The sequence below is a fragment of the Pogoniulus pusillus genome, chromosome 30 (assembly GCF_015220805.1).
Source record: "Pogoniulus pusillus isolate bPogPus1 chromosome 30, bPogPus1.pri, whole genome shotgun sequence".
Taxonomy (NCBI): domain Eukaryota; kingdom Metazoa; phylum Chordata; class Aves; order Piciformes; family Lybiidae; genus Pogoniulus; species Pogoniulus pusillus.
The window spans coordinates 1520977-1538341 of record NC_087293.1 but is presented as its reverse complement, the minus strand read 5'-3'; the positions used below and the strand labels follow the sequence as shown (position 1 = coordinate 1538341).

Below are 17365 nucleotides of genomic sequence, written 5' to 3'. Positions count from 1 at the left end.
CCTGCCAATAGCAGTGCCTGCCAATAGCAGTGTCGTGCCAATAGCAGTGTCCTGTGCCTGCAGTGTCCTGCCAATAGCAGTGCCCTGTGCCTGCAGTGCCCTGCCAATAGCAGTGCCCTGTGCCTGGCAGTGCCCTGCCAATAGCAGTGCCTGCCAATAGCAGTGTCCTGCCAATAGTAGTGCCCTGCCAATAGCAGTGCCCTGCCAATAGCAGTGTCCTGCCAATAGTAGTGCCCTGCCAATAGCAGTGCCCTGCCAATAGCAGTGCCCTGCCAATAGCAGTGTCCTGCCAATAGTAGTGCCCTGCCAATAGCAGTGCCCTGTGCCTGGCAGTGCCCTGTCAATAGCAGTGCCTGCCAATAGCAGTGTCCTGCCAATAGCAGTGTCGTGCCAATAGCAGTGCCCTGTGCCTGCAGTGTCCTGCCAATAGCAGTGCCCTGTGCCTGGCAGTGCCCTGCCAATAGCAATGTCCTGCCAATAGCAGTGTCCTGTGCCTGCAGTGCCCTGCCAATAGCAGTGCCCTGCCAATAGCAATGTCCTGCCAATAGCAGTGCCCTGCCAATAGCAGTGTCCTATGCCTGCAGTGCCCTGCCAATAGCAGTGTCCTGTGCCTGGCAGTGCCCTGCCAATAGCAGTGCCCTGCCAATAGCAATGTCCTGTGCCTGCAGTGTCCTGCCAATAGCAGTGCCTGCCAATAGCAATGTCCTGTGCCTGCAGTGCCCTGCCAATAGCAGTGTCCTGTGCCTGGCAGTGCCCTGCCAATAGCAGTGTCCTGTGCCTGCAGTGCCCTGCCAATAGCAGTGTCCTGTGCCTGGCAGTGCCCTGTCAATAGCAGTGTCCTGCCAATAGCAGTGTCCTGTGCCTGGCAGTGCCCTGCCAATAGCAGTGTCCTGCCAATAGCAGTGTCCTGTGCCTGGCAGTGCCCTGCCAATAGCAGTGCCCTGCCAATAGCGGTGTCCTGTGCCTGGCAGTGCCCTGTCAATAGCAGTGTCCTGCTAATAGCAGTGCCCTGTGCCTGGCAGTGCCCTGCCAATAGCAATGTCCTGCCAATAGCAGTGTCCTGCCAACAGCAGTGCCCTGTGCCTGGCAGTGCCCTGCCAATAGCAATGTCCTGCCAATAGCAGTGCCTGCCAATAGCAGTGTCGTGCCAATAGCAGTGCCCTGTGCCTGGCAGTGTCCTGCCAATAGCAGTGCCTGCCAATAGCAATGTCCTGTGCCTGGCAGTGTCCTGCCAATAGCAGTGTCCTGCCAATAGCAGTGCCCTGTGCCTGGCAGTGTCCTGCCAATAGCAGTGCCTGCCAATAGCAATGTCCTGTGCCTGGCAGTGTCCTGCCAATAGCAGTGTCGTGCCAATAGCAGTGTCCTGCGGCAGGCAGTGCCCTGTGCCTGGCAGTGCCCTGCCAATAGCAGTGTCCTGCCAATAGCAGTGCCCTACACGTGGCAGTGCCCTGCCAGTAGCAGTGCCCTACCAATAGCAGTGTCCTGCCAATAGCAGTGTCCTGCAGCAGGCACTGCCTTGCACCTGGCAGTGTCCTGTGGCAGGCAGTGCCCTGCGAATAGCAGAGCCCTACACCTGGCATGGTGGCAGGCAATGCCCTGCACCTGGCAGTGCCCTGCACCTGGAAGCATCTGCAGCAGGCAGTGCCCTGCACCTGGCAGTGCCCTGCACCTGGAAGCATCTGCAGCAGGCAGTGCCCTGCGCCTGGCAGTGCCCTCTGGCCAGCAGTGCCCTATGCATAGCAGTGACCTGCAGCAGGCAGTGCACTCCAAATAGCAGTGATCCACGCAAGGTAGTGCCCTGTGCCTGGCAGTGCCCTGTGCCAGGCAGTGTGCTGTGGAAGGCAGTGCAGTGTACCTGGCAGTGCCCTGTGGCAGGCAGTGCCCTGGGGCCACCTCCCCTGCTGGGTGCCCATTGCTGCTGCTCCATGGCCGTGGCAGGTTTCTGGTTCTAAACAATAGACTTAAGGGACGGAGCAGTGCCTGTGGCAGGGAGCAGTGGCAGTGCCAGGCTGCCCAGGGCAGTGGTGGAATCCCCATCCCTGGAAGGGGGCCAGAGCTGTGTGGAGGTGGTGCTGAGGGCCAGGGGCTGTGGGGACAGAGCAGCACTTCTTGAGGCCCTCACTGCAGGAAGGACACTGAGGAGCTGGGGCAGGGCCAGAGAAGAGCACCAGGGCTGGGGAAGGGTCTGGAGAGCAGGGTGGGGAGGGGCAGCTGAGGCAGCTGGGGGGGTGCAGCCTGGAGCAGAGGAGCCTGAGGCAGAGCTCAGTGCTCTCTGAGCTGCCTGAGAGGAGGCTGCAGCCAGCTGGGGCTGGGCTCAGATGGGACACAGTGACAGGAGACATCTCACAGCTGCCCCAGAGCAGGGTTAGGCTGGACAGGAGGAGTGAGTTCTTCTCCAGCAGGGCTGTCAAGGCCTGTGCCAGGCTGCCCAAAGCAGGCCCCATGCCAGGAGGGCTTTCAAAGCCATGCAGATATGGTGCTGAGGAACATGGCCTCGTGGTGCCCTGGCACTGCTGGGCCCAGGGTTGGACTTGGTGGCCTTAAGGGTGTGCTAGTTTGAAACAGGCAGTGAAATGCAGTGCTGGAAGGCTGAGGGCTGGCACTGCTGAGAGCTGGCACTGCTGAGGGCTGGGAAGGCTGAGAGCTGGCACTGCTGAGGGCTGGCACTGCTGAGGGCTGGGAAGGCTGAGAGCTGGCACTGCTGAGGGCTGGCACTGCTGAGGGCTGGGAAGGCTGAGGGCTGGGAAGGCTGAGGGCTGGCACTGCTGAGGGTTGGCACTGCTGAGGGCTGGGAAGGCTGAGGGCTGGCACTGCTGAGGGTTGGCACTGCTGAGGGCTGGGAAGGCTGAGACCTGGCACTGCTGAAGGTTGGCACTGCTGAGGGTTGGGGATGCCCCTGGGCACGGCCTGCAGCTGGCAGTGTTTCCCTGCTCCAGCCCCAGGCAGTTTGGTGCTGGCCTGGCAGGCACCGGGGCTGTGCCTGGGCGTGCAGCTGAGTCTGCCCCTGCCAGCCTGCTCTGGTGTGCCTGTGGTGGGCAGCAGAAGCTGCAGTGCCAGGGCCCAGCCTTGCTCTGAGAGCTGGCAATGGGCAGAGCATCCTCCGGGCGGGGAGTGGGGTGGAGAGGGGGAGGAGAAGCTGCACGGGCAGGGCACAGCAGGAGGCCAGGGTGGGCTCCAGAGGGCAGCAGCAGCAGCTGAGCGTCGGAGCCCTTTGTGCCAGCAGGGAGTGTGCAGGCAGCCAAAGGAGAGGCCAGTGATGAAGATGAGGAGACAGAGTACTTCGATGCCATGGAGGATGCCCCAGCCTTTATCACTGTGACTGCAGACCCCAAGCACCACAGGTAGGAGCCTCTGTCCCAGGGCACCTGCTGCAGGGTGCAGGCTGTTGGGGCCTGCTCTGGGGGCAGGGGGGGCAGGGACAGAGCCTTCCCGTGCCCCCCAGGGCAGCATCCTGCTCCCTGGGCTTGCTCTGTCTGCATATTCCTCTCTGCCCAGGGCTCTGAGCTGTGCCCCTCTGTGCTCGTGTCCCTGCAGAGGCTGAGGGTGAGGATGGTGGCAGCTATAGCAAAGCCAGTGAGGAAGCACAGACATCAAACCCCTGGTGCCAGTCCAGGCTGGGGCTGAAGGGCTGGGAGCAGCCCCTGCAGAAGGCCTTGGGGTGCTGGGGGTGCAGAGCTGGGCATGAGCTGGCACTGAGTGCTGCCAGCCCAGCCCCAGCCTGCCCTGGGCTGATCCCCAGCAGTGGGCAGCAGGGGCAGGGAGGGGATTCTGCCCCTCTGCTCTGCCTGCTGAGCTCCCCCTGCAGTGCTGGGGCAGCTCTGGAGCCCTCAGCACAGCACAGGCAGGGAGCTGCTGCAGCAGGGCCAGAGGGGAGCACAGCAGTGCTGGCAGGGCTGGCAGGGCTCTGCTGGGGGCTGGCAGAGTTGGGGGAGTGCAGCCTGGAGGGGAGAAGGCTCCAGGGAGACCTCCTGGGGGCCTTGCAGTGCTGGGACAGGCTTCTGAGCAGGGCCTGTGGTGCCAGGGCAAGGGGGGAGGGTTTGGGCTGAAGGAGGCAGATGGAGAGTGGAGAGAAGGGCCCCTGAGAGGTGCTGGATGCCCCCTGGCTGGCAGCAGTGCAGGGCAGGGGGTGTGGGGCTGTGAGCAGCCTGCTCTAGCTGGGGGTGTCCCTGCTGGCTGCAGGGGCTGGCCTGGGGCAGCTGTAAAGGTCCCTTCCAGCAAAGCCAGTCTGAGACTCTGAGCCCAAGGGGGGAGGGTTTGGGCTGAAGGAGGCAGATGGAGAGTGGAGAGAGAGGAGAAATGCTTGGCCCTGAGGGTGGGCAGAGCCTGTGCCAGGCTGCCCAGAGAGCTGGGAGCTGCCCCAGGGCTGGCAGCAGTGCAGGTGAGGCTGACTGGGGTCGTGCTCAACCTGCAGGGGTCAGAGGTGTCCCTGCTGGCTGGGGAGGTTGGGTGCCCCTGGGAGGTCCCTTCCAGCTCAAAGTGCTTTAGGAGCCTCTGGGTCTCTGCCTTGGCTGTCCCAGAGGTGCAGCTGCAGCAGAGGGTTTGTGCCCAGGTTGCTGACACTGTTCCAGGCTGGTTTGGAAGCCTCAGCCCTCAGTGGTGGGCACACCTCTGGCTGCTGGAGGGCAGCCACAGTGCGTGGAGGGAGGCCAGAGTGCCCTGGCACTGCCAAGTTCACAGCCACGGGGGGTGGCAGTGGCATGAGTGAGGCTCAGCTGCTGCTCCTGGGAGTTGGTTGAGGTGGCAAAGCCAAGTCCTGTGTCAGCAGCTAGTGTGAGCTCCAGGAGAGCCTGGGCAGGGACATGGAGAGGGAGATCCCTTGGAGCACTGGGCAGAAGCAGAGACCATCTCCTCTTCCTCTGTTCTTGACCTTCTCTTGCACCTCCTTGGGCATCTCTCTGGGCTGGAGGCACCTGAGGGCTGAACTCTCTGGGCTGCCTCTGCCCTGCGCTGGGTCACATCCACCTCCAGCACCCCCACCCGGCCTCTGTCACCCTCTGGGCCTTCCCAGCAGCACCCTGAGGAGCTGCTTTGGGTGCTGCTGGCTGTGCTGTCTCTACCCCAACTCTCTTCTCCCTTCCCCTGCTCTCTCTTGCTGCTTTTCTTCCCCCGCAGGCGTTCGGGCAGCAACCTGAGTGGGGCCAGCGAAGGCCACCCCGAGGAGTGGAACCTGGAGGACAGTGTGAGTTGAGCAGAGGGGGAGGGGATGGTCCTGCTGGGGTGAATCCAGGGCAGAGGGACTGGAAGAGGGAGGAGGGAGATTGAGGATGAGGAAGAAAGTCTTTGGAGTGAGGGTGGTGAGAGCCTGGCACAGGTTGCCCAGGGAGGTTGTGGAGCACAGAAGCACCCAATGTGATCTTTGATCACATTGGGTGCTTCTGTGCTCCACAACCTCCCTGGAGGTGTTCAGGACCAGGCTGGATGTGGCCATGAGCACCCTGGGCTAGCTGGGATGTATCCCTGCCCATGGCAGTAGCAGTTGGAATCTCAAAGGTCCTTTCCAACCCAGCTCATTCCACGCTTCCAGTATCACCTGAGCTCTGCTTGCTGCTCCCAGGAGCTGCCAGGTTGTGCTGGGCACATCCAGCTCAGCTCTATTTTTATTGGTTGGTTTGGTTTGGTTGGTTTTTAGTCTCCTGTTGCTTGTGCAGGTGTTTGAGAGCTCAAATCAAAGCAGCTACAATGAGTCCACTTGCAGAGATCTGCTGCCTAAGAAGAGGAGGAGGAGTCGCATCCCTGACAAACCCAACTACAGCCTTAACCTCTGGAGCATCATGAAGAACTGCATTGGCAAAGAGCTCTCCAAGATCCCCATGCCTGTGAGTGAGCCTGTGCCAGCTGCCAGAGGCTGCTGGAGGTGGGGGGCCTCTGGCACTGGCAGTGGAGGTTAGGCACAGCTCAAGGATTTGGGTTGGAGCTCCGAGAGGTTCTCGCTTGAGGGCAGGGCTGGCAGCCAGAAGGCTCTGGGCAGGCCTGAGCAGTGGCCAGTGCCAGCTGCAGGAGGGGCAGCAAGTGCCAGGGCAAGGTCCTGCAGCTGGCTCGGGCCAAGGGCAGGCACAGATCCAGGCTGGGTGCAGAGAGGGCTGAGAGCAGCCCTGAAGAAAAAGCCTTGGGGGTGCTGGGTGCTGAGCAGCTGCCCAGGAGCCAGCAGTGCCCTCCTGCAGCCCAGCAGGCAGCTGTGTGCTGGCTGCAGGCAGAGCAGTGTGGGCAGCAGGGCAGGAGAGGGCATTGTGCCCCTTGGCTCTGCTCAGACCTCTCCTCCAGTGCTGCCTCCAGTGCTGCTGTGCCCAGCAGGAGCAGGCCACAGAGCTGTGGAGTGAGGGCAGAGGAGGCCACAGAGATGCTGGCAGGGCTGGAGCAGCTCTGCTGGGAGAACAGGCTGAGGGAGCTGGGGGGGTGCAGCCTGCAGGGCAGAAGGCTCCAGGGGCAGCTCAGAGCTGCTGCCAAGAGCTGAAGGGCTCCTGCAGGGAGGCTGCAGAGGGACTTGTGCTGAGGGGGTGTGAGGCAGGCCCAGGGCAATGGTTTGGAGCTGAGGCAGAGCAGGGGGAGAGTGGAGCTGAGGCAGAAGCTGTGCAGTGTGAGGCTGCTGAGCCTCTGGCATGGGCTGCCCAGGGAGGCTGTGGCTGCCTCCTGCCTGGGGGTGTCCAAGGCCAGGCTGGGTGAGGCCTGGAGCAGCCAAGCCCAGCTGAGAGCTGTCCCTGCCCATGGCAGTAGGGTTGGCACTGATGGTCCTGAAGGTGCCTGCCAGCCCAGCCCCCTGTATGGATTTGTGCATCTTGCTTTGCTGGCTGCAGGGAAGGAGCAGGTCAGAGGGGCTGGAATGCTGCACTGTTGGTGCTGCCTGGCCCCAGAGCAGAGCCTGTCCCTCTCGGAGCCCCAGGCCTCAGGTTGTGTCTCCCTGCTGCTGTGTGGAGCCCCAGGCAGAGCCCAGCCCCGGCGGCAGCGTTCCTGCAGCAGCAGCAGCAGCAGCTGCAGCAGCAGCTGAGGGCCTGCTGGGTGCAGGAAGAAGCTGAGGCTGTGACATGCCAGCACTGCAGAGGGGACATCGATCCCTTCCCTGTCCCTGCCCTCGGGGAGCTGCTCAGGCCCAGAGCAGGATGTTCTGCTGGCACAGCAGCCCCGGGCCAGGGAGGGGATGGAGCTCCTGCAGCCCTGCCGGGGGCAGGGATCTGCTTCCAGCACTGCTGGGAATGGGCAGCAGAGCTCTGGGCTCAGCCTGGGGCCCAGCCCTGCTGGCAGCTCCTCTGCTGCTGCCTGGGTTGTGCTTGGACTCAGTGATCCACAGGTCACAGCTGGCACTGGGCTGGCAGGGACCTCCAGGGGCATCTTGTCCTTGTGGGCAGCAGGGACAGCTGCAGCCAGGGCAGGCTGCACAGGGACACAGCAAGGCTGAGCTTGGATGGCTGCAGGGATGGGGCCTCAAGCACAGCCCTGGGCAGCCTGGGCCAGGCTCTCCACACCCTCCCTGGCCACAACTGCCTCCTGGTGCCCAACCTACCTCTGCCCTGCTCCACTGCCAAACCACTGCCCTGGGCCTGTGCCCACAGCCCCTTCTGAGCAGTCCCTCCCTAGCCTGCCTGCAGCTCCCCTGCAGCTCCTGCAGTGCAGCTCTGAGCTCTGCCTGCAGCCTCCTCCTGTGCAGGCTGCACAGCCCCAACTCTGCCAGCCTGTGCCCACAGCAGAGCTGCTCCAGCCCTCTGAGCACCTTGGAGGCCTCCTCTGGCCCCTCTGGAGCAGCTCCAGCTCTCTCTGCTGCTGGGGGCACTAGAACTGGACACAGATGATTTCAGAAGTCTTTTCCAGCCTTGATGATTCTCTGAGTCTGTGACAGGGGCAGAGTTGCTTTGCTCCCCACAGGCCTGCCCAGAAGTGGCTTTTCTGTGAGGGATTCAGCCCCAGAAGCAGCAGCCTGTGGGAAGGCAGTGGGGGGAGGTTGAGCCTCCTTTCAGCAGCCCCTTCTGTGGCTCACCAGGGAGCAGCTGAGCCAGGGCTGATGGGCTGATGCTGCAGTAAATGGGGAGGAAGAGGAGGGGGAGGAGGAGGAGGAGCAGGAGGAGGAGGAGGAGGAGGAGGAGGATGAGGAGGAGGAGGAGGGGGAGGAGGAGGTAGGAGGAGGGGGAGGAGGGGAGGAGGAGGAGGAGGGAGGAGGAGGAGGAGGAGGAGGAGGAGGAGGAGGAGGGAGGAGGAGGAGGAGGAGGAGGGAGGAGGAGGAGGAGGAGGAGGAGGAGGAAGCAGAGCAGCCACCTGAGGAGGGCTGTTTGGAAATGTGGTTGCTCATAGTGGGCAGGCTGAGAGCTGGCCCAGGGCAGCTCCTGCAGCTCATCAAGGAGCAGTGCAGAGTCCTGCAGCTGGGCAGAACAGCTCCAGGCCCCAGGGCAGAGCAGGACAGTCCTGCTGGGGAGCAGCTCACAGAGAGAGACCCTGGAGTGCCACTGGGCAGCAAGTGCTGCCTGGCACAGCACAGTGCCCTCGTGGTTGAGAGAGCCAAGGGCAGCCTGGGGGCAGCAAGAGTCTGTGAGCAGCAGGGCTGGGGAGGTTCTGCTGCCCTCTGCTCTGCCCTGCTGAGGCCACAGCTGGGGTGCTGTGCCCAGCTCTGGGCTGCCCAGCTCAGGAGAGACAGAGACCTGCTGGGGAGAGTCCAGTGCAGGCTGTGAGGATGCTGAAGGGCCTGGAGCAGCTCTGGCAGGGAGGAAGGCTGAGAGCCCTGGGGCTGCTTAGCCTGCAGAGGAGAAGGCTGAGAGGGGACCTGAGCAATGTCTGTCACTAGCTGAGGGCTGGGGGCAGGGTGAAGGTGCCAGGCTCTGCCTGGGGGTGCCCAGGGCCAGCACAAGGCCCAAGAGGGCTAAGGTGGGAGCCAGGAAGTTGGAGGTGAGGCTGAGGAGAAAGTTGTTTGTTGTGAGGGTGCTGGAGCCTGGAGCAGGCTGCCCAGAGAGGCTGTGGAGTCTCCTGCTCTGGAGCCTTGCCAAGCCCCCCTGGCTGTGCTGTGTGTGCCCTGCCCTGGGTGCCCTGCTCTGGCAGGGGGTGTTGGTTTGGGTGATCTCTGGAGGTGTCTTCCAACCCCTCCCCTGCTGGGATCCTGTGCCTGGAGAGGCAAAGGTGTGTGCAGGTGGCTGGCAGGGCACGGGGCTGGGTGAGGGGCAGGGGGAGCTGTGCCCAGCTGGGCAGCGCTGCTGCTCTGCTGACCTCTGCCTGTTGTGCCGCAGGTGAACTTCAACGAGCCTCTGTCCATGCTGCAGCGGCTGACGGAGGACCTGGAGTACCACGAGCTGCTGGACAAGGCAGTGAAGTGCGAGAGCTCCACGGAGCAGATGTGCTTCGTGGCTGCCTTCTCGGTCTCCTCCTACTCCACCACCGTGCACCGCACGGCCAAGCCCTTCAACCCCCTGCTGGGGGAGACCTACGAGCTGGACCGGCTGGAGGAGCTCGGCTACCGCTCCCTCTGCGAGCAGGTGAGGCAGGACACAGCCCCCAGGGCAGCACCGAGGCGCAGGCTGCCAGGGGCTGGAGGGCACCTCTGGGCAGCAGCCAGTCCAAGTGCTGGCTGCAGGCAGAGCAGTGTGGGCAGCAGGGCAGGAGAGGGCATTGTGCCCCTTGGCTCTGCTCAGAGCTCACCTCCAGTGCTGCCTCCAGTGCTGCTGTGCCCAGCAGGAGCAGGCCACAGAGCTGTGGAGTGAGGGCAGAGGAGGCCACAGAGATGCTGGCAGGGCTGGAGCAGCTCTGCTGTGGGCACAGGCTGAGGGAGCTGGGGGGGTGCAGCCTGCAGGGCAGAAGGCTCCAGGGGCAGCTCAGAGCTGCTGCCAAGAGCTGAAGGGCTCCTGCAGGGAGGCTGCAGAGGGACTTGTGCTGAGGGGGTGTGAGGCAGGCCCAGGGCAATGGTTTGGAGCTGAGGCAGAGCAGGGGGGAGAGTGGAGCTGAGGCAGAAGCTGTGCAGTGTGAGGCTGCTGAGCCTCTGGCATGGGCTGCCCAGGGAGGCTGTGGCTGCCTCCTGCCTGGGGGTGCTCAAGGCCAGGCTGGGTGAGGCCTGGAGCATCCAGGTCTAGCTGAGAGCTGTCCCTGCCCATGGCAGGGGTTGCAGCAGATGCTCTCTGAGTTCCCTTCCAACCTGAGCCTGTCTGTGCTGCTAGGGCTGGCAGGCAGAGTCCCTTCCACTGCTCTGGCATCCCCTGGGACACTGCTGTGCTGCTCAGCCCAGCAGGACTCCAATAATCCTGTGCCTGAAATCCAGTTACCCAAAGAGGATTTCCTGCCCCTGGGCCTGGGATTTCACAGAGCCTTTGGCTCTGCTCACATTTCTAATCCAGCAGCTGGGGGTGCTCAGCCTGTAACTACAGCACTGCAACTCACCTCCAGCCTGCTGGCACGGCCCCTGGGCACACACCTGTGGGTGGTGTGTGCCCCCCTGCACAGCACATCCCAGCTGGGTGAGACCCTGGCTGAGGACAGAGCAGTCTGGGTGGGATGTGCTGCTCCCAGCTGGGTTTGGGCAGCTTTTCCTGTGCAGGGCAGTGGGAGCAGCCTCCTTGTACAGGTCATCCCTGCATGCTGGATGCTGCACCAGCAGCAGCCCAGTGTGGCTGTGGGAGCAAGGCTGAAACCTTGGCTGGGCAGGTCCTTGTGTCTTGAGTGCCTTGGGGTACCCAGGGGGCATTTGGGCAGAGCAGTGAAGCCACTGCTGGCAGCAGAGGTGCTGTTATCCTGGGAGCACTGGGATCAGGGCACATCCCTGCTTCCTGACACAGACAGGGCTGAGGAGATGAGAGCAGCCCTGCAGAGAAGGTGCTGGTGGGGAAGAAGCTGGGCAGGAGCCAGCAGTGGGCACTGGCAGCACAGCAGGCCAAGGGTAGCCTGGGCTGCACCCAGAGCAGTGTGGGCAGAGCTGCAGAGAGAAGCTCCTGCCCCTCTGCTCTGCTCTGCTCTGCTCTGCTCTGGGGAGAGCTCAGCTGCAGGGCTTGGGCCAGCTGTGGGAGCCCAACACAGGAGAGACCTGAACCTGTGGGAGAGGCTCCAGAGGAGGCCACAGAGATGCTGAGAGGGCTGGAGCAGCTCTGCTGTGGGCACAGGCTGGCAGAGTTGGGACTGTGCAGCCTGCAGAGGAGAAGGCTGCAGGCAGAGCTCAGAGCTGCACTGCAGGAGCTGCAGGGGAGCTGCAGGCAGGCTGGGGAGGGACTGCTCAGAAGGGGCTGTGGGCACAGGCCCAGGGCAGTGGGTTGGCAGTGGAGCAGGGCAGAGGTAGGTTGGGCACCAGGAGGCAGTTGTGGCCAGGGAGGGTGTGGAGAGCCTGGCCCAGGCTGCCCAGGGCTGTGCTTGAGGCCCCATCCCTGCAGCCATCCAAGCTCAGCCTTGCTGTGTCCCTGTGCAGCCTGCCCTGGCTGCAGCTGTCCCTGCTGCCTGCAGGGGTGGGCAGGATGCCCCTGGAGGGTCCTTCAATGTGGACCTTAGGGAATGGGTCCAGAGGAGGCCACAAAAATGCTCGAGGGGTTGGAGCTGCTCTGCCACAGGACAGGCTGAGGGAGCTGAGGGTGTTGAGGCTGGAGATAAGAAGGCTCCAGGGGGACCTCTGAGCTGCCTGCCAGTGCCTGCAGGGGCTGCAAGCAGGCTGCAGAGGGACTGTGCCCACAGGCTGCAGGGACAGGCAGAGGGCAGTGGTTTGGAATCATAGAATCATAGAATCAACCAGGTTGGAAGAGACCTCCAAGCTCATCCAGTCCAACCTAGCACCCAGCCCTAACCAATCAACCAGACCATGGCACTAAGTGCCTCATCCAGGCTTTTCTTGAAGACCCCCAGGGACGGTGCCTCCACCACCTCCCTGGGCAGCCCATTCCAATGCCAATCACTCTCTCTGTGAAGAACTTCTTCCTAACATCCAGCCTAGACCTCCCCTGGCACAACTTGAGACTGTGTCCCCTTGTTCTATTGCTGGTTGCCTGGGAGAAGAGCCCAACCCCACCTGGCTACAATGCCCCTTCAGGTAGCTGCAGACAGCAATGAGCTCTGCCCTGAGCCTCCTCTTCTCCAGGCTGCACACCCCCAGCTCCCTCAGCCTCTCCTCATAGGATTTGTGCTCCAGGCCCCTCACCAGCTTTGTTGCCCTTCTCTGGACATGTTCCAGCATCTCAACATCTCTCTTGAATTGAGGGGCCCAGAGAGAGCAGAGCAGACTGAGATTGGCTGTGAGGAAGAAGCTCTGCAGCAGGAGGCTGCTGGAGCACTGCAGCAGGTTGCAGGGAGGGGGCTGAGGCTCAGCCCTGCTGTGGAGCTCTGGGAGATGCTGTCAGGAGCTCAGCGCTGCTGAGGAGCCTCACGGAAAGCTGCTCCAGTGCCCAGGGGAAGCATCCTGAGGGCCCGAGCTGCGTGGGGCCGTCCCTGGCGCTGGTGAGTGTGCCCTCAGAGGCTGTTCCCCTGTGCCAGGTGAGCCACCACCCCCCGGCAGCTGCCCACCACGTCTTCTCGCGGCGCGGCTGGACGCTGTGGCAGGAGATCACCATCGCCAGCAAGTTCCGCGGCAAATACCTCTCCATCATGCCACTGGGTAGGTGAGCTGGGCCCCGGCCCCTGGGCCTTGCCTGCCTCCCTCTGCTGCTCCTGCAGCGCCCAAGGAGCTAAAGCAACAGGGCAGAGCTCAGGGAGTTCCACCCCCGGCTCCACACCAGCTGCCTGCCCTGGGGATGGGAACTGCGCCAGCGCCGGAGGGGCTCTGCTCTGGGAGCTCCTCCCTGCCCTGCAGCTCACTCCTTAGCTGGTGCTGAGAGGGCAGCTCGCTGCTGGCTGTGCCCCTCTCCCTGGCAGCCTCCTTCCGATGTCTCATTTGTCTTCTGCCTCTCCCTGGGCTGGGCAGTGTGCCTGGGGCTGGTGCCAGAGCTGTGCCATGGTGCTGAGCAGTGCCTTTGGCAAGGGGGGAGGGCGGGCAGGAGGCTTGGCAGCTCCCTGGCTGCAGCACGGCATGGAGCGTGGCTGAGCCCAGCCCTGGCTGGGGGCTGCTGGTGGCAGCTGCAGGGGCACTCCGAGCTTGTGCTCATCCTGGTGCCAGGGTGGTTGTGTGCTCCGGGGCAGGGTACCCCCAACTGTGCCATCGCTGAGCTGGGGGTGCCTCTCTCTCCACAGGAGCCATCCACCTCGAGTTTCACTCCAGTGGGAATCACTATGTCTGGAGGAAGGTCACCTCCACTGTCCACAACATCATCGTGGGCAAGCTCTGGATTGACCAGGTCAGTGTCTGCAGTGCCCAGCCCCTGCATCCTCCCTGGCATGGGGGCTGGCAGGGCTCTGCCCTTCTGCCATGTCCCCACCCTACTGCTACCACCATGGGAGGCTGGCAGGGGCCAGAGGAAGTTTGTTGGAGCTCCTGCTGGCTCTTGCCAAGGGTGGTGATCCACCTGCTGGGCTCTGTGGCTGGTGGGTGCCCGGGGGGGGTTGGTCGGTGCCCGCGCTGCGACTAATGCCTGCTTTGTCTCCTTGCCAAGCCTCTCACTCGCTGTGGTTCTGTCTTCCATCTAGTCTGGTGAAATTGAGATTGTTAACCATAAGTCAAAAGATAAATGCCAGCTGAAATTTACCCCCTACAGCTACTTCTCCAGGGATGTGCCCAGAAAGGTGGGTACCCAGCAAGCTCCCTGCTCCTCCCGGCAGCCGGGCGTGGGCTGGGACCCGAGATGGGCTCGTGGGGTCCCAGGACTGCAGCTGGGGTGAGCCCCAGCATGGGGCTGAGGAGCTGTGCCATGGGGCAGCAGGGAGGGCTGGGGGGGACCTCCAAGCAGAGCCTGCACTTTGGTTCTCTGGAGCTGCAGCACTGAGACCTGGCGAGGGTTTGCTGGGCTGCAGACCCTGTGGTGTGTGCAGGATGGTGCCAGTGTCCCCCTGCACTGGGCTTAGCTGGTGCCTGAGGACACAGAGCTCTGTCTGGGGCATCTGGGGGGGGGGGGGCTGCTCTGCCCTCCTGCACCTCTTTCCTGCCCTCTGGGTGCTTCCAAACGCCACCAGAGCCTTCTGCTTGTGCCAGGTGACCGGCGTGGTGAGCGATGCGGATGGCAAGGCTCACTACGTCATGTCTGGCACCTGGGATGAGAAGATGGAGTGCTCCAAGATCGTGCAGAGCAGCCATGGCAGCACCAGCATGGAGGGCAAGCAGAAGACTGTCTACCAGACCCTGACCCCAAAGGTCCTGTGGAAGAAGTACCCCCTCCCGTGAGTGCAGGCTGGGAGAAGGGGCGGGAGCAGGAGCAGGAGTGGGAGCAGGAGCAGGAACACAAGCAGGAGTAGGCACGGGAGCAGGAGCAGCAGTGAGAGCAGGAGCAGAAGAAGCAGGAGCAGGCGTGGGAGCAGGAGCAAGAGTGGGAGCGAGAGTGGGAGAGGGAGCAGGTGCTGGAGCAGGAGCAGGAGCAGGTGCAGGAGTGGGAGCAGGAGCAGGTGCAGGAACAGGAGCAGGAAAAGGAGCAGGTGCTGGAGCAGGAGCGGAAGCTGGAGCAGGTGCAGGAGCAGGTGCTGTAGCGGGAGCAGGTGTGGGAGCAGGTGCTGGAGCAGGTGCTGGAGCAGGAGCAGGTGCGGGAGCAGGAGTGGGAGCAGGAGTGGGAGCAGGAGCAGGAGTAGGAGTGGGAGCAGGTGCGGGAGCAGGAGCAGGCTCTGCGTGGTTGGGGCGGGAGCAGGAGGAGCGTTACGGGGCCAGGCGGGAGCAGGCAGAGTGCTGCAGGGCTGGGGCTGGGGCGGGAGCAGGCAGAGCGCTGCGGGGCTGGAGCCGGAGCAGGCAGAGCGCTGCGGGGCTGGGGCGGGAGCAGGCAGAGCGCTGCGGGGCTGGGGCTGGGGCCGGGGCGGGAGCAGGCAGAGCGCTGCGGGGCCGGGGCCGGGGCCGGGCGGGAGCAGGCGGAGCTGTGCCGGGCGTGCTGAGCGCCGTGTGCCGCCGCAGGGACAACGCCGAGAACATGTACTTCTTCTCCCACCTGGCCCTCACCCTGAACGAGCCCGAGGAGCGTGTGGCCCCCACCGACAGCCGCCTGCGGCCCGACCAGAGGCTGATGGAGAGCGGGCGCTGGGACGAGGCCAACGTGGAGAAGCAGCGGCTGGAGGAGAAGCAGCGAGCGGTGCGCAGGAGGAGGGAGGCCGAGGCCGTGGAAGCCCTGGAGGAGGGTGAGACGCTTGGGCGAGGACTGCTGCCAGCCCTCGCCCTAGGAATGGGATGTGGGGGGGCAAAAAACACCCTGCTGGCTGGAGAAAGGACCCCGAGGGTGCCTGGGGATGGGATGGGGCATGCGAGGGACTGGAGGGCGCTGGAGCTGGTCTGGAGAGCAGGGGAGGAGCAGCTGAGGGAACTCCTCTGCTGCAGGACCTGTCCCTGGCCTGCAGGGGGTCGGACAAGATGCCCTTGGAGGGTCCCTCACTATGGACCTTGTGCAGTGGGTCCTAAGGAGGTGACAAAAACGCTCAGGGGGTTGGAGCTGCTCTGCTGCAGGACAGGCTGAGGGTGTTGAGGCTGGAGAAGAGAAGGCTCCAGGGGGACCTCAGAGCTGCCTGCCAGTGCCTGCAGGGGCTGCAAGCAGGCTGCAGAGGGACTGTGCCCACAGGCTGCAGGGACAGCAGCAGGGCAGTGGTTTGGAATGAGAGCAGAGCAGATGCAGATTGGCTGTGAGGAAGAAGCTCTGCAGCAGGAGGCTGCTGGAGCACTGCAGCAGGTTGCAGGGAGGTGGCTGAGGCCCAGCCCTGGAGATGCTGCAGGTGAGGCTGGGCAGGGCTGTGGGCAGCCTGCTCTGGTGGAGGATGTCCCTGCTGAGTGCAGGCTTGGGCTGGGTGAGCTCTGGGGGTCCCTTCCAGCCCAAACCATTCTGTGAGTCTGTAGCTGGGGGGGTGCAGCCTGGAGCAGAGCAGGCTGAGGGAGACCTCATTGCTCTCTGCAGCTCCCTGAGAGGAGGCTGCAGGCAGCTGGGGTTGGGCTCTGCTGCCTGGGCTCAGGTGACAGGAATTGTGCCAGGGCAGGGTTAGGTTGGAGAGGAGGAAAAATGTCTTTGCTGCAGGAGTGGTCAGGGACTGGCACAGGCTGCCCAGGGAGGTGGTGGAGTGCCCAGGCCTGGCAGTGCTCTGGGACTGTGTGGCCATGGCACTTGGGGCCATGGTTTGGTGCCCATGGTGGGGCTGGGTTGGTGTTGCACTGGGTGAGCTTGGAGGTCTTTCCCAACCCAAACAATGCTGTGAGCCTGGGTGTTGGGGGTGGGGCTGGGGTGGGGTCCCAGACCCCCCCCAACAGCCCTCAGAGCCTCTTGCCCCCCAGGGAAGGACTACGAGGGCTACATCCCGCAGTGGTTCGAGCGCAAGGTGGATGCCGTCACCGGGGAGCTGATCTGCGTCTATAAGGGAGGCTACTGGGAGGCCAAGGACAAGCAGGACTGGAGCAAGTGCCCGGACATCTTCTGACACGGCCCGACCGACAGAGGGACAGCAGGGACAGGCTGGCCACAGCCAGCTCCTCCCCCGAGGAGAGCACACAGAGCCGAGCCCGGCGCAACTCCAGCAGCAACTCCACCCAGGGATTCCAACCTATTTTTGTATGCACTAATCCCCAGCAGCTCTCTCCCATCCTCTCCTCTCCCCTCCCCTCCCCTCCCCTCTCTTCCCCTCCCCTGCCCTTCCCTTCCCTCCTCTCCCCTCCCATCCCCTCTCTTCTCCCTTCCCCCTTCTCTCCCATATTCTCTTCTCTTCCCTCCCATCCCTTCCCCCTTCCCTCTTCTTCTCTTCTCTTCCCTCTTCTTCTCTTCTCTTCTCTTCTCTTCTCTTCTCTTCTCTTCTCTTCTCTTCTCTTCTCTTCTCTTCTCTTCTCTTCTCTTCTCTTCTCTTCTCTTCTCTTCTCTTCTCTTCTCTTCTCTTCTCTTCTCTTCTCTTCTCTTCTCTTCTCTTCTCTTCTCTTCTCTTCTCTCTTCTCTTCTCTTCTCTCCTTTCCCTTCCCCCTTCCCCCTTCCCCCTTCCCCCTTCCCCCTTCCCCCTTCCCCCTTCCCCCTTCCCCCTTCCCCCTTCCCCCTTCCCCCTTCCCCCTTCCCCCTTCCCCCTTCCCCCTTCCCCCTTCCCCCTTCCCCCTTCCCCCTTCCCCCTTCCCCTTCCCCCTTCCCCCTTCCCCCTTCCCCCTCTCCTCTCCTCTCCTCTCCTCTCCTCTCCTCTCCTCTCCTCTCCTCTCCTCTCCTCTCCTCTCCTCTCCTCTCCTCTCCTCTCCTCTCCTCTCCTCTCCTCTCCTCTCCTCTCCTCTCCTCTCCTCTCCTCTCCTCTCCTCTCCTCTCCTCTCCTCTCCTCTCCTCTCCTCTCCTCTCCTCTCCTCTCCTCTCCTCTCCTCTCCTCTCCTCTCCTCTCCTCTCCTCTCCTCTCCTCTCCTCTCCTCTCCTCTCCTCTCCTCTCC

The 17365-nt window shown here is 63.3% G+C and overlaps 1 protein-coding gene across 3 annotated transcripts in view; it reads left to right on the top strand.

The window, feature by feature from the left end:
* OSBP2 (oxysterol binding protein 2) overlaps positions 1-16911 on the top strand; it is a 113293-nt gene extending 96382 nt beyond the window's left edge. Inside the window, exons 5-14 of one of the 3 annotated variants that reach the window (XM_064168814.1) lie at positions 3221-3341; positions 5113-5179; positions 5649-5816; positions 9201-9446; positions 12409-12529; positions 13102-13205; positions 13495-13590; positions 13997-14181; positions 14897-15117; positions 16253-16911. In XM_064168814.1, coding sequence (XP_064024884.1) covers positions 3221-3341; positions 5113-5179; positions 5649-5816; positions 9201-9446; positions 12409-12529; positions 13102-13205; positions 13495-13590; positions 13997-14181; positions 14897-15117; positions 16253-16395 — 1472 coding nt within the window. In that variant the 3' untranslated portion in view covers positions 16396-16911. The remainder of the gene's footprint in view (positions 1-3220; positions 3342-5112; positions 5180-5648; positions 5817-9200; positions 9447-12408; positions 12530-13101; positions 13206-13494; positions 13591-13996; positions 14182-14896; positions 15118-16252) is intronic. The other 2 variants (XM_064168815.1, XM_064168816.1) reach the window with 2 other exon arrangements.
* The last annotated feature ends 454 nt before the right edge of the window (positions 16912-17365 follow it).